Source organism: Strix uralensis, chromosome 5, assembly GCF_047716275.1.
Source record: "Strix uralensis isolate ZFMK-TIS-50842 chromosome 5, bStrUra1, whole genome shotgun sequence".
In the NCBI taxonomy this organism is placed as follows: domain Eukaryota; kingdom Metazoa; phylum Chordata; class Aves; order Strigiformes; family Strigidae; genus Strix; species Strix uralensis.
Genome location: NC_133976.1, coordinates 58,552,563 through 58,566,539, shown reverse-complemented (window position 1 = coordinate 58,566,539; position 13,977 = coordinate 58,552,563). Strand labels below are relative to the sequence as shown.

Genomic DNA, 13,977 nt, shown 5'->3' with positions numbered 1-13,977 from the left:
TTCCAGCCAATGGGGAGGAGGTGGCTGCCTGCCGCGCCCGAATCCCCTGGTAATCCCGCTGCCCAGGGGCTCCTTGCCTTTCCCTGAGCAGAGCGGGGCAGGCTGGCGGGGACAGATTTGGAGGGGCCAAGCCAGAAGAAAGCGGGGTGAGGGTGAGGTGTGCTGGTGATGGACCCAGCCAGAAGGGAGGGTGCCAGGGAGGGGGCAGCGGAGGTTGAGGGCATGGGCCCATGATTCAGTAAGGGGCAAAATGGGGGAAGGGGCTGCTTTCAAAGCCCCCCCTCCCCACTTCCTCAGCCACGGTCCAGAAGGATGGAGAAGCACTGGCGTGGTTTTGCAGGGCATGTGCCCTGCAGAGAAGGAAAACAAGGTGGACCAGCTGAGGAATTGCCACCATCCATGGCTCAAAGTTCCAGATCCAGCCCACCCCTGGCAGCTCACTAATGCCCCTTGCCCCAGAACAAACTCCCTCAGTGGCTGACACCCATAAGGGGGTCTGGTAGGTAGCGGGGATGAGCCAGTCTCTAGCCACTGGTGGGGGAACCCATTTTACTTCCAGGGAGGGGGCCAGAGCTCACCCCAGGTGGGGTTTAGGGGAGGGGAAGACCTGGACTGTAAACCCCCAGAGCCCCTCAGCCTCTTGGTGGGGGGGGCCTGCAGGGGCTTTGCAGCTCTCACAGCCAGGGTTTAATTTCTAATAATAAGGCTAATCAGCTAAAGCCCTGGCCATTGCTCACGCTCCCTCCCTCACCCACATTGCCTCTCCTGTGAGGGCTCCCCGAGCACATGCGGCTGTGTGGCCAGGCTGGTGGGGCACCCACAGGTCCCAGGGGAGCGTTTCTCCCCCACCCCGAGCAGTCCCGGGGTGCCCCTGGGGCGCACAGCCCAGCGGCGGGTGAGGAGAAGATGGCTGCCAAGCCTTGTCCTGCCGGGCCAGGCCTGCCCGTGCGTGGCACCTGGGAAGTGGGGACTTGCTGCCCTCCAGCGGCAGAACAGCCGGCGGGGCCCAGGGGGCGGCCAGCAGTGGGTCGTGCAGCCCTCCTGGTGCCCTCCATGTCCACCCTGGCCCCACCGGGCTGGCGTCTGCCCCACTAGAGCCACGACACTGTGGCATTCGGCACCCCAACCGTGGGCAGCCATCATGGCCCCAGTACTGGCAGGGACCCCACGCCCTCCTCCCCCTGTGTCCTCTGACAGAGGTGATGTGCCAGCTGCTGGGACAGCTATGGAAGTGGCATTCTCCATTTTATTTAAAAAAAACCCAAATCTTTTCCACAGGATAATAGGTGAAGGAGCAGGGTAGTGGTGCTGGGCACTGTCACCTGCGCCCGCCTTGCCCTGGGGCTGCCCAGCAAGGGAAGGGGCCGCACAGGGGGTGAGAAGGGGCAGATGCTGCTATAAATGGACACGGTTTCCAAAGGGGCTGAGAGCAGAGAGCTGCATGCTGCAGAGCGCGTCAGCCGGACCACGTCGCTGGAAGACCTTCTCCCTTTGGGGTTCATTTTTCTGGTAGCAAAGGGACTATTCGGCGAGTGTCCTTTGCCCACAGCAGGGCTGGCAAAGCTTCGCCTTCGTCATACTGCTAGCACTGCCCCATGCTGCAGATGATCTTACCCTTCCGTCCCTCCACCTCCCAGACCAGCATCATCCTCTCTCCCAGGCCACCAGCACCAGTAACACCAGACTTCTCCCACTCAGGTACAGTAACATCACACAGGGAGGGGGGACAGGGAGCAATCCAAAAAGAGCAGCAGGGATCTGCTGCTGGCTAAAGCACACCAGACAGCCAGGTGAGAAGGTCCCGATGTCCCAGAGGTAAGGGAGGGGAAAAGAGAAGTGACTCCTTGAGTGGTAGCACTAGGTTGCTGCCCAGCTGGGGGTCACAGACCGTCACTTGTATGCCTCCCCCTTTCCTGCTGAAATTGTCCACCATCCACAGCCCCGCTTCATCGAATGATGGGTGCTGAGCGGTCGTTGGTGACTGTGGGGCGCAACTTGACTGTGGCAAAGGGGTTGGTACCTCTGCAAGGGGAAAGGAAACAGGCAACCATCAGGAAATCTGCAATGACTGTGCAGGGGTCCCGCTGACAAAACAAAGGCTATTTAGTCCTGTTGGACAACTGCCTCCAGGCTGAGGAGGAGTGTGGTAAAGCTGGCTGCTGAGTATGTTTTCTCCCTCCTTAACACACTCTGCTGCAGGTTCCCATGTGGCTGCCCTTGGGCTCTCCTCAGGGCTTCTCACCCTCCCTCTTCCATAGGATGAAGAAGGGATATTAGCATAAGGCTGTCCCTTTCGGTTGAACTCTACACTAGTGGTCCCTGACCCTCCCAGCAAGGAGTCAGGGAGCAGAAAGAGGCCACAGCACCATGCCAGGAACATGGAGACACCAACTCAGCTGCAGGGGGAAGGAAAGCAGGGATTTATGGCGAGTCTCATCTCCACAGACCTGACTCATCAAAGCTAAAAGCCACGTCCCCTACGCCTCAGCCCTTTCCAAGCAGGCAGACTGCACATATCATGTAGCTCCATACTCATGCTGCGAGCTGCTATTGTGGCTCTTTCAGAATGGATGGGAAGGAGCATGAAGGTCTGGCCATATGCTCAGGGTGTTCAGGTCCTTCCTCGTATTACCAGAGGTAGGAGAGAGCCTTCCCAGTCAGCAGAGGCCAGAATGGCCTGCCTCTGCCTCCTGTCCTGGAAGGTGGGCTTTGCACTGCTTTCCTCCAGACACTTCCCTGTTGCTCCCACATTTGATAATCCAGAAGATTAAATAATAATAGCATTGTAATAATGCCCCCCTGTCTGATGATTCCAGAGCAGAGCTCCACGACTCACTCACCTTGGGAAGAGTTCAGGGGGCTGGTCAAATACTCCTGATTTCTGCAGTGAAAAGAAAGGCAGTCATGAGTGATCGGGTGGGGAATGGGAAGATGAAAGTGAGGCAGGAGACAGTGCACACATGGAGGAAGATTTCACAAAACAATGAAGTGAGTTAGGAGCCCAAGTCCTATTAACAGGGCTCTGACTCCTTATTCATTCAAGCTTTGCGAAAGCCCACAAACTCACTGCTACAGATAACACCCTGATTTCTGTGGTGGTGGGTTTTCCCTACACCACAGGTTCCCTATTCCCCTAGGACACCTCCCTTTTCCCTGGGGAAGAAAGGAGATGCCTCAGATCCCCAAAGTGTCATGTCTGAAGAGCACAGCAAACAGTGATAGTCTGAGCTACATTTCACCCTGCCAGCACAGCCAGAGATGCCCCCCTCATCTTGCCCACACACCCTGGCAGAGTTTATCATCAGTGCCTTCACATGCTTCCTGCATCCACTTGGAACTCAAGAGCTCCAGCTACTCACCCTACACCACATACTACTTAAATGTGGACCAACCTGATGGAGAAAGATGGACCTAGGCCCTGCAGCCCTTATTCTTGGCCAGTAGATAGTGACAACTGCCTGCTAAAGTACGCCAGTTTCTGTAGCTAGTGGCAGACGAGAAAGCCACATGTGGCTATCTGTGTTCCACTTGGGAAGTCAAACATACACCCATTTGGTCCTGGCTCAACTGGAGGATGTCTTGGGCAATAGTTTAGAGCAAGGCTGAGACTTTCCAAACTTCTCATGAGGCTCAATCACTCTGCCACGGTACTCCAAATGCTCCGCACACTTCATTGCTCAATCCCAGGTCTATCCCTGCGCACTAGCTCTGGGACTGAATGGAAACCAGTGACCCAGAGAGGGGAGGGATAGGCTGCAGAGCCTGTTCCCCTCTGTGTTGTGCAGCCTAAGGCTCCCTGAAACCACAGAGCAGGACATGAAGGGAAAAGAAGAGTAATTAAATGTTGCATTCTTCAGTCCTTTGAGCCATCCAGTTGCTTTCATCCTTGCACTGGCCTGGAACCAGCAATCAGAGATGAGGTTTCCCAGCCTCCTATGAGACTGAGCAAGTAACACTCCACAGGCAGCACCGTTCTTCCCTCTCCCAGGACCTCGACTCTAACTGTCCTCAACTTTAACTTAGTCCTCACCAGTCAATCCCCCACAGCTGGAAGCAGTGATAAGTGGAGGGTTTCCTTCTCACTATGGACACAACTTGTTCTAAGGCTCTCCAAAATGGCTGTGCCCTCAGCCTTTGCTCCTACCTTTTTCCCTACCCCAGCTGTGACTTTAACCCAATCCTTGCTTGAATTTAGAAGAGGACCCCTATGAAACTCCTCGCCATTCTCTAAAGGGAGAAGAAGGATGGCATCTCTGTTAGCTGGTTACCCACTCCCAGCCCAGCCTGATCACTCCATGGTCCTACTATTAGCAGAAAGAGGTGCTGCCCTGGAGCCACCAGAAAGCAGGCTGGGAGGTCATGGAGTAAAGGACTGAACTGAAGGGTCCCTGGTGAGCAAAAAGAGAGAGAAATGAGAAGGCAGAGGCAGAAAAGCAGTCCCTTGGGGGAGCACAGCCAGGCACTGAGGATCTGCACACACAAGGCTGACTGGCAGGGGCCACCAGGACATGGTGGCATGCAAACAGACTGGGTGAGAAAGGCCAGTGCTAGCAAGACCTCTTAGCTCAGGAAGGGAGGAGGTCACACACCAACATCTGGAAAGTGTTTTTCTTTCTCAACAGGACAATGCAGAAAAGGTGTGCCTTAGAGGATGGAAGTCAGATGTGGCCCACTCCACATACACCCACCAGTCACTCCTGCTGCACTCACCTTGGAGACAGAACTGACTGGGGTGGCCACCCCACTCTGGTGACTACTGGCACCCACTGAGAGGGGAGGTGAGTTCGGCAAACTGGGCTGGGCAGCAGCAGGCCAGTAATTGCTAGAGGAAGGAGTGCTGGGACGGTCCAGGATGTCATCCATACTGTGACTGCTTCGCAGTGGGAAGGACCTGAGAAAAAGGAGAAGACAGTGGCGTGAGAGTCAAAGACAAGGAGTAGGGAGCAGCACAGGTGGTAGCCACAACATGTATCTATGAAATGTCTCTGGAGAAAATACACACAGCTTGGACTGGCCCAGTCACAAGCACCTTTGAGAAGATACTGCACGTGTTAGGGGAGCCATCTAGGGTAAGCCTGTGAGATCTCAGGGCACGGTGAGGCTCTCAGCAGATGCTCCAGCATGGGAGCACTGCAGGTCTCTATGGGGCACACCCCAAACAGGTGTTCCACCGGTGTTAGAGACCTACCAGCAGCCACTCCAGCTCCTGCCTGGCCAATTGCTCTCTGTTACCTGGTGGCTGGCTCCTCCATCTCCCTCGCATCCTCCAGAGGCTTGACATAAGCTTCGGGGAACCAGCCGCATCTAGTGCACAGAAGCAGAGATGAATGAGCTCCAGGCAACCATACTTTGTGGCTCTTCAGATACAGTTGCCCAAGACTCCTGATTTACACCCATCCCACGCATCAACCAAGCCACTGCTTGCCTTATGTGACAGGGTTTCTGCACATCTGTCACCCCTAGGTGGGGCATGGGGTTACTGTGAGAAAGTCCCTGAGCTTGGAGCAGGACTTGCTTATCTCAGAGGCCGTGTAAAATCCATGCTTCCATGAGCAACACTGGTGCAATCCAGGAAGAAACGCTCTGACTGAGCATGGTCGCCAAGGCCAGCACACAAGGAAGCTGTGGAAATCCCCTCTCCTTGAGGCAAAGCAGCTCCACCCCAGAAACCCCCAAAAAAGAAAGGCACTGCTTTTGCTCATCCCACATCTGAGTGTGAGCTTCCCTGCAGAGCACTGTGCAGGGATGCCATGTAGAACAGGGCAGGCTTTGCACACAGGTGTTGGCCGGCAGCACCACAGGGAGTAATTCAGTAAGCGCTGGGTGCAGCAGTTTCCATGCCCTGTCTGTACTGGAGGGTGCAGTGGCAGCTGCGGTGTGAGCTGAGAAATGCCAGGCCTCTCAGGTAACTCCAGCAGTTCATGGCCCTGAGCTGGGTCCCATGGCAGGGGTCATTCAGTCATGCAAGCTGGGTGGGGGGTCACCTGTCTCTTCTACCCAAAGCCCCTGGAGCTTCCTAGGGCAGCTCATCCACACTCACCCTGCCCCATCGCATCTCTGTGGCTTGGAGAGCCCCCATGCTAGGCACAGCCCACGACTGAGGACATGGCGATGTCCCACCCAGATGGTGGGTGAAACACAGTGCCCAGACCATGTGGGGAGGGGAGGTGGGAGATAATTTCAGGCTTAAGCCTCCCAGTTCCAGACCTGACAAGCCTACATCAGCCTGCCATGCTGATTTACAGCGCCGAAGTCACGTACGTGGATGAGCCCTCCAGCTTGCCATAGAGCCAGCCGTTCTGTGCGTCTGGCATCAGCACCATGATGACATCCCCGGGGTCAAACCGTAGCAGGGTCCGGTTGGTGCCCGTCGCATGGGGCACGATAGCCTGCACTCTCGCCGTGCCACTCCTCTTCCTGCCTTCACTGCCACTGCTGGCCTCGCCAAAGGAACCCGAACGGGAGGTACGGCCAGTAGGAGCCAAACCTGCAGGGAGGCATCATGGGGGTCTGGCTGGAGCCTGGCACCCTCCTGAAAGACCCGCGCTGTCTCAAAGGGACCTGAGCTTTCCCGGCCAAGTAATTATCTTAGAGGAGTAGATGGCCTTTCTCTGCAGGCAGAGAGCAGGGCATAGCATGGGAAAGGGTAAAACATTCATCTCACAGGAGAAAATCAACTTAAGCTGAAATCACTTGCTTTGCACTATGCCCTAGATGTCTAGGGCACAGGCACTGCCTGCTAAATGACTGCTTGATCTCCCTCTTCCCAACCCTGCTAGAGCAACTGAGAAATTGGGTCGTTTTCTTCTCCCTCTGCCCCCTTTTTTGTTTTTAAACACTTTAAGCTGAAATTTTTCAGGAAGGAAAAGCAGGTGAGACATGAGGTAACTGGCTAGGTTTTCTAGTGCAGGGTAATATTTAATCTGGTAGTGCAAGAGAATATGCATTACCAAAATGGGAACTCTGGTAAGAACTAGCCCTCATGGTTCAAGGAGCCTTGAAAATTGCACACCTCTGGGTTCCCCCCCACACAGCCAGCCAGAAAACCTAGCCTTGTCCTGGATGGACCCTGCTCTGAAGGTTGTGCTCACCCCCTGCTTCATTCAGCCTTGCCCTCCCCAGCTCCCATATGCACTGTCCTCTCACCATGCCCAGGAACATGGCTGAGGACCAGTAGTCTAATAGAGTGGTGGTCCCTCCCCAAACCCAACCCTGTTCCCGGAGAGGCCCAACTGCTATGTCTCCCCACAACATTGCTCCCAGACATGGGTCATACTGGCTGATGGTGTCCGCAGCAGCAGCCGTCTGGGGGTCTCTGGCTGTGGAGACAGTCTCATTTCTGGAGGCTCCGGAGAGAAGATGCTGGATCTACTCGCAGTCATGGGAGAAGCAAAGTCTCCAAGGGGTCTCTGGGGCTGTTGGAAGGAAAGGAGGCTGAATCCACAGGGGCTGCATCAAGCAGGAGATGCCCAGTCCCTCTCAGAAAGCCAAACCCATCATGTTCCCCCCATCACAACCCATACACACACTTCCCTTCATCTTGGCCAGGAAAGGCCACAGAAGCTGGACAAGGCAGCAAGTACCAACAGTTGGCCAAGGACCAGCCTTGTCCTGCAGTCTGAAAGGGGCAGCTGCAGCCTTGCCACTGCCAAGGGGGAGGGTGTCTGTGGGCTCCTCACCATCTCGAGGTGGCTGGGGGTAAGCCGGCCCGATGGATACCCCTGGCCATGGGAGGCCATGAGAAGCCCCTGCGAGTGGCTGTTTGAGGGGTTGCGGCTGGCCTCCAGCTGCTCCTTCCACTGTGGTGCCTTGGTCTGGATCATGCCCCGAGCCTGGGGAGAGAGAGAAGAAGAGGTGACAGACAGGGCAGAAGACCTACAGAGGGAGCCAAGGGCTGCCACGTGCATTAGTTTTGCGACCAGGTCTTCCCACGATTAGGTTTGTGGGAATGGTCAAACAGAGCCTCGCAGGAGTGAATTTCTAGGACGGCACCCTCCAGCATAGGCCCTGTGGTCCCAACGACCCTGCTGTAAACACCTACGTCAGCCTTCCCTCTCCCATCACTCACACACCCAACTAACCCCATGTCAGCACCATCCTCAGCCCCAGCCATGCTCTCCCAGCCTAGTACAGTCAGCCTGGACCCCACAGCAAGAAATGAAATAGTTTCCTGCCCAGTCCACACACAGATGCTGCCTTCACCCAAGGGGTGGCTCAGGCCTGGCTCTCTCCTGCCTGCATGCCCCCCTCTCCAGCCATGATGCCTGCTCCCCCAGCTCTGCTCCCCAGCACACCAGGGTCGTACCCTGCTGTAAAACTGGACAAGAGTGTTGTAAAGCATGTGGTGCTTTTCAGCCAGGAAGCGGTAGCGGCGTTTCTCCTCCAGCTCAGCCTCCCTCTGGCTCTCAGAAACGAATGCCTGCATCTCCGAGCGCAGTCGCATCACATTCTCCTGGGCCACAGGGGAAAGAGGGAGGAAGAGCTCAGCATAAATCCAGCAGAGTGGGCTCACACATGGCAGGGGAAGGGTTGAAACTGTCTACCAGCTTCCCGGTCCACTTGCAGTGCTGGAGCAACACACTGGAGCTAGAGCAGATTGCCAGGGATTAAGTCTTTGCCCACTGAGGCTTGCTAAATGAGGAACAGGCTTTGCAGGAGTGGGCACACAGGTCAGCAGCACCCTGTAGAAAAGGAGTTTCCTCCTTTCCAGATAAGCCTGCTGCCTTTTGAACGTTGGGGTCAACCCCTTGGCTTGTAATGCTGCTGAGAAATCAGCCCTGGCTCCAGAGAAATCATCCGGATCTTTTCCCAGCTCCCCTTCCTGCAATCACTGCTTACCTTCATCTCCCGGACATTTTTATCACGGGCTCTCTCCATTCTCCACAGCTCTGCCATGCATTTATCCAGGTTGGTGGCTCTGCGCTGGTACTCCAGCTCATACTGCTTCTGGCTCTCCTGCCAGGGAGAAACCAGGCTCAGTGAGGAACCAGAGACCCAGCCACACTGTGATGCAGCAAGGGTTCTGCTCTGATGGTGACTGAACATCTGAATCCCCCCTGAAATCAGGCTTCACCTGGACATCTTATAAAAAGTCTTTCTTTACCTTTCACATAATTTTGAAGGGTCCCAGAGTGCTGATGAACCTCAAGATCTCAGAAGAAATAACTGGCACCCAGCTCCCCCCGCACTGGGAGGAAGTCCCCAGGCTGCTGTCTCCCTCCCTGACACTACGCACCAGCATGGCCAGCTGGGCCACAACAGCACAGGACTCACACCCACCCAGAGGCTGTGGTTTGGGGAAGCTGGGAACCCTGCTTTTGGGATGCTGAGTCTCTCAGCCCCATTGAAGCATTTAGCAAGTCCCACTGCACAAAGACCAGTCACCTGTCGTCTTTAGCCAGGAGCGGGGGGGGGTGTTGGCTCATAATGGGAGAAGAAGACAAGCCTCCCTAACTCCTGCTGAGGAAAATCAAGGAAACACCTCAAGTGCTCAAACAAAAGCCCTTGGGTGGAGGGGAAAGGGAAACAAGGGTGGTTGAGGAGAAGGGAGTTCATCACTCACACTGATGAACTGCACATCCATTTTGCTATTCTTCTCCATGTGCTGCAGCAGGTCCACGTGGAAGGTCTGAGCCTGAAAGAGACAAAGAAGCCATCACCCTCATCCCTTCACCACGTGGTGTGTTACATGCACTGTGGTGTGGGCCAGCTCGTAAAACCTTCAAAGCTAATGGCTCTCTCACCACATGGACCCCATGCAGAAGCCAGAAATGGGCACACATGAAGCAGCCCTGCAGCCTGGGGGTCGGCACTCAGCACCCACCTGACTATTAACCCTCAAGCTTCTGCACAGGCACAAACAGCAGTGTCTGGAAGGGCTAACATCCCCTCCACTCCTGTCCCACCACTGCCACCCAGGGAAAGAGAGGATGGCCTTGCAACATCTTCAGAGCTGGACATCACTCAGCCTACTGTGCACCCACCTCTGCGCTTGTGGAGAGGTGGTGACAGTCCACCTATGGCACCAAACATTGAACACCAGCCAGGCTCTGGGCACGCCAGCTGTGTAACACGTGTCTGTCACATGCAGCAGGGATAGGGAGGCAGGCACCTGCCAGCAGGCATGTGAGAGGGCAGGAGATGGGGCAAATTGGGCAAATGCTGGCAAGCTGTGGTTAAGGAAGTCCCTTTTTTCCCCACCTGCACCAGCCCTCAGGAAAACCACTCACCACGACTTCTAAATCAGAGCTCAGGATTCTCTGCGTGTCAGACATCTGCATCAGAATTTCACCTTCAGGGAAAGAGACAGGAGAGGGTGGAAAAATCCTGCAGCCATTTCCTTGTGTGCCCAAGGAGACAGACAAGCAGTGTGCAACTCAGGCTGATGATATACAGGTGTGAAAGTCCAACTGATAGCACAACGCACTGCTCTCTGCACCCTGAGAGAGGCTGGCAGCCTTCCTCCACAGGGCTCAGCTTCACCACCACTCCCCAGGCACTGACAACATGGGGTTGCTCCAGCCCACAAAGCTGCCAGACCAGCACTCTGCTACAGCCCCAGGTGTCAGCAGGCAGCCTCGGCTCTGCCATGGGCTCTGGGTGCTGGGTTTCACGCTGCCACAGTCTCTACAAGCCCCATTTCTAACCCCAATGGCACTCCAGCTGCAGTGCATGGTTCTAGCTGTTTACAGGAAAGCAGCTACAGCACCCCTTGTTCATGCTGTGCATGGCCCCGCTTCACCGGTGTTGGTATTATGAAACTGGTAAAGGAAGAGGCTGATGACAGGGAGCAGAGGAGCAAGCTGGGTGGTGCAGATGATGATAGGAGTCTGCAAAAAGGACACTTCTGCTGGAAGCTTTTTCTAAAATGTTTAGCAGTAGAGCAGTTCCCTGAACATATTTGCAGCAGCCATCATTAGGCTGCAGAATTATTTGTGCTGCTGAGCCCCTCAGCTCCAAGCTGCCATTTCAGCTGGCTGCAGGCTCAACAGGAGAACACCCCATCAGCTGTTGTGAGTCCATGCTCTCCAGCTTTTCCCTCACACCTGTAAGGAGGAGCAAAATGGTTCCTCTGAGATGAAAACTTCAGCTCTCTGGGCAGGATGCCTCAGCAAGGACTGGTTTCCATGAGAGGTCCATCCCAAGAGCTGAGCTCAGCCATTGATCTGAGAGAGATACAAGGGAGAGTGCTGGAGCCTTGGGAAATATTCAAGGATATAAAATAAATTTGACTCTCACTGCCTGGACAGGGCCTGGTGCTGTGAGACACCATTTGGAATAGCTGTCTTCCTTCCCCCAGTACCTGGAAAGGGACCAGCTAAGATGAGAAGGCCAAAAAAATGTAATTGTGGCTCATCACAGGACAGAGGATGGCGAGTAGGAGAGCCTTACCCAGCATGTGTGAGGTGGAGCTCTGCAGTGCCTGCTCCCCAATCTTCTCGATTGCCTTAAAATACACCTCAGCTGCTTTGGATAATGCTGTGAGGAGAGGAGAGGGGAGGTAAGGATCTGGCCTGCCATCACCAGCCCTAGCAAGCAGCGCACAGGACAGCCACCCCCTGGTACCTTGCCTATAGGCAAGGGTACCCAGTCTCTCCCCATCTCTGCCTAATAATAGCAGTGGGTCCTGGAGCAGAAGAGTGCTTAAGAGCAGCTCAGGACATGTCAGGGGCAGGGACCAGCAACCTCATCCTGGGTGACGGCACAGTGGATACCCAGGACAGATGCAGCAGCATGGTCTGGCTATGCGGGACCCCACTCACCATGGAAGGCACGCAGGTAGTTGTTCCCCAGGTACACCAGGTTCTCCAGCGCAGGGTTGAACTGCTCCAGGATACTCTGTGGCCAGGCAGAAGCACATTAATGCCAGCCTTCCCCACACCCCAGAGACCTCAGGAGGTCAATGTCCTCCTGCTGCGGTTCAGCTGGGTGCAGCAGGGACCCAAAGAGCTCCCCCAGCCACGAAGCTGGATGGCTGTGGTGATGTACAGCCGTGCACAAAGTCAGCTCCCTGCATCGGAGGTAACTGGGACCTTCGACTGCCTGGAGTCCTCTCCAGCCAGCCAGGAGAGAAGCAGTGCCAGAGCCAAGGTAGCCCGCTGCAGAGCCAAGTGGTCTCCTGAAGATGGCTTTCTCCCAAAGCCCCACACTCACTGCAGGCAGGGGAGAAACTGCAAGGGGATCTGAGCAACCTTTTCCCTCACCCCTGCGCTGGCCAGGGTGAGGGCCACTGCTTATTATCCAGTCATGAGCACAACTTTTTCCTGTCCTGCATATGGGGCACTGCCAGACTCGGCAGCTTAGTAAGAGAAGAGATGGACTGCTTCAGACCAGCCTCTCCACTCTTACCTGCTGTATTTATCAGAGGTGTTTATTGCCTACAGCAGAGCAGACCAGAGGCTGCAATAAGCAATTCCTCCTCCCAGCCCTCCACCACTTCGGTGCAGCACCGATGAGCGTAGGGAAGCATTTGTGAGAGCGGACTGCTCTTTCCAGCAAGGGGAAAAACAACAGCAACCAAGACATGTCACTCTTCATGCTCCATGTCCAAATGACCCTGGTTGTTCAATTCCTTCCTGGATCTGCCTTAAGACCCACACCACCCTCCCCTTCTGCCAGTCATCTGCTCTGAAACACAGCCCAGAGCCCACAGGAGCTGCTGCAGTTCAGCCTGGGGACAGATGCAGCCCTCGGCTGTCCACCCAAGAGAGCCTTTGGCAGAAAACAGCTCTTCTCCTCCCACCAGCACGTCCCCCCAAGGCAGACAGGAGCAACCACTCACCTTATAGATGGAGATGGTGGATCTGTAGGACAGGTCCATCTCCGGAGTCTTTTCCCTCCCTCAGAGAAGCGAGGAGCAAAGGACAGCACAAGGCGCTATACTGGCCTGGGGGGCTGTGCTTCTGAACAGCTGGCTGGATGGAAAGAGCCCGTCACTGGCAAGGCAGGACAGTAGGGAGACACAGACGTGGTACAAAGGGAATGGAGCGCTGCTGGAGTTTAATAATTCACCAGCCAAGGGGCTGGAACTTGATCTCTGGAAGTAACCGGACTCTGGGGAGAGAGGAATCCTGCAACAGCCAGCAAGGGCATGTGACTGCCTCCTTGCATTATTGATTACCGGCTCGGTACCCAGCTCTCCCTGCCCTGACACCCGCGGAGCCAGCCACCTGCCAGAGCAACGCCTCTCGCTGCCTCCGACAGTGCCACCACCTGGAGGTGCCTCGCTCGGCCTCGCTGTGCTAGCGGAGCATCTTCAGGTCCTTCACGCACAGCTTGCGATCACAGGCAACAAATAGCAGGGGCTGGGGTGAAACACAAGGAAAGCTTAAAAAGGGTTTTACCTCTTCCCTGCCCGCTATTCCCCCACCCCAAACCTCAGCCCTCTCTGGCTCTTAGACTCCCTCCCACTCCCAATCTCAGTGAGACTCCCTGACAGCAGACACAAGCTTGTACCTGAGCCCTCCTGCTCTCCCTGCCTGTGTGCAAGGAGCCCGAACACAGCATTGCTCTGGGAAGTCCCTGCAGATGGTGCAGACTATTCATAAAGACGTGGGGAGAGTGCAAGCCAGGGGCAAAAAGCAGAAAGGAGCTCATGTTCTCTCTCTCTCGAGGTGTGGAGTTTTGTTTTTCCACAGGAAGGTAAGCCCCTCCATTATGTAGGAAAAATAAAACCTTTACTCCACATTAAAAGCCCCTTAATTCCACAATCTCATTTGTGAAACTGAAGATCAGAAGGCAGATAATCAGTTTTCAGCCCTATTCAGCACCCACACTCCTGCCAACAGTGTCCCTTGGGAATCAGTGGGCACCAGGTCCAACAAGCTTGCAGCAGTTACCTTGTCCAGGAACCATGTGGGGAAGTTAAAGCCCCATCTCCAGCCATTTGTATCCCAAGGGTCTTCAGTGGTTCCCTTTTTGGGCCAGACTAGCTCAAAGAGGATTCTCACATGGGAGCTGGTCCAAAGCGTCCCCGCT

General features: G+C 55.3%; 1 protein-coding gene across 2 annotated transcripts; it reads right to left on the bottom strand.

Annotated features, from left to right (window-relative positions):
- Nucleotides 1-1,226: 1,226 nt before the first annotated feature.
- BAIAP2L2 (BAR/IMD domain containing adaptor protein 2 like 2) lies at nt 1,227-13,962 on the bottom strand. Of its 2 annotated transcripts, none has more exons than XM_074871174.1 (15): nt 13,839-13,962; nt 12,782-12,914; nt 11,763-11,838; nt 11,392-11,478; nt 10,230-10,291; nt 9,563-9,634; nt 8,839-8,955; nt 8,306-8,452; nt 7,680-7,832; nt 7,277-7,415; nt 6,262-6,487; nt 5,233-5,304; nt 4,711-4,891; nt 2,841-2,881; nt 1,227-2,022 (listed from the first exon to the last, which is right to left on the bottom strand). In XM_074871174.1, exons 2-15 carry the CDS (start codon nt 12,818-12,820, stop codon nt 1,947-1,949), a joined length of 1,488 nt encoding a protein of 495 aa, XP_074727275.1. In that variant the 5' UTR covers nt 12,821-12,914; nt 13,839-13,962; the 3' UTR covers nt 1,227-1,946. The 2 variants fall into 2 exon arrangements, with proteins under 2 accessions (XP_074727275.1, XP_074727276.1); XM_074871175.1 differs by lacking the exon at nt 13,839-13,962 and adding an exon at nt 13,456-13,821.
- Between the last annotated feature and the right edge of the window lie 15 nt (nt 13,963-13,977).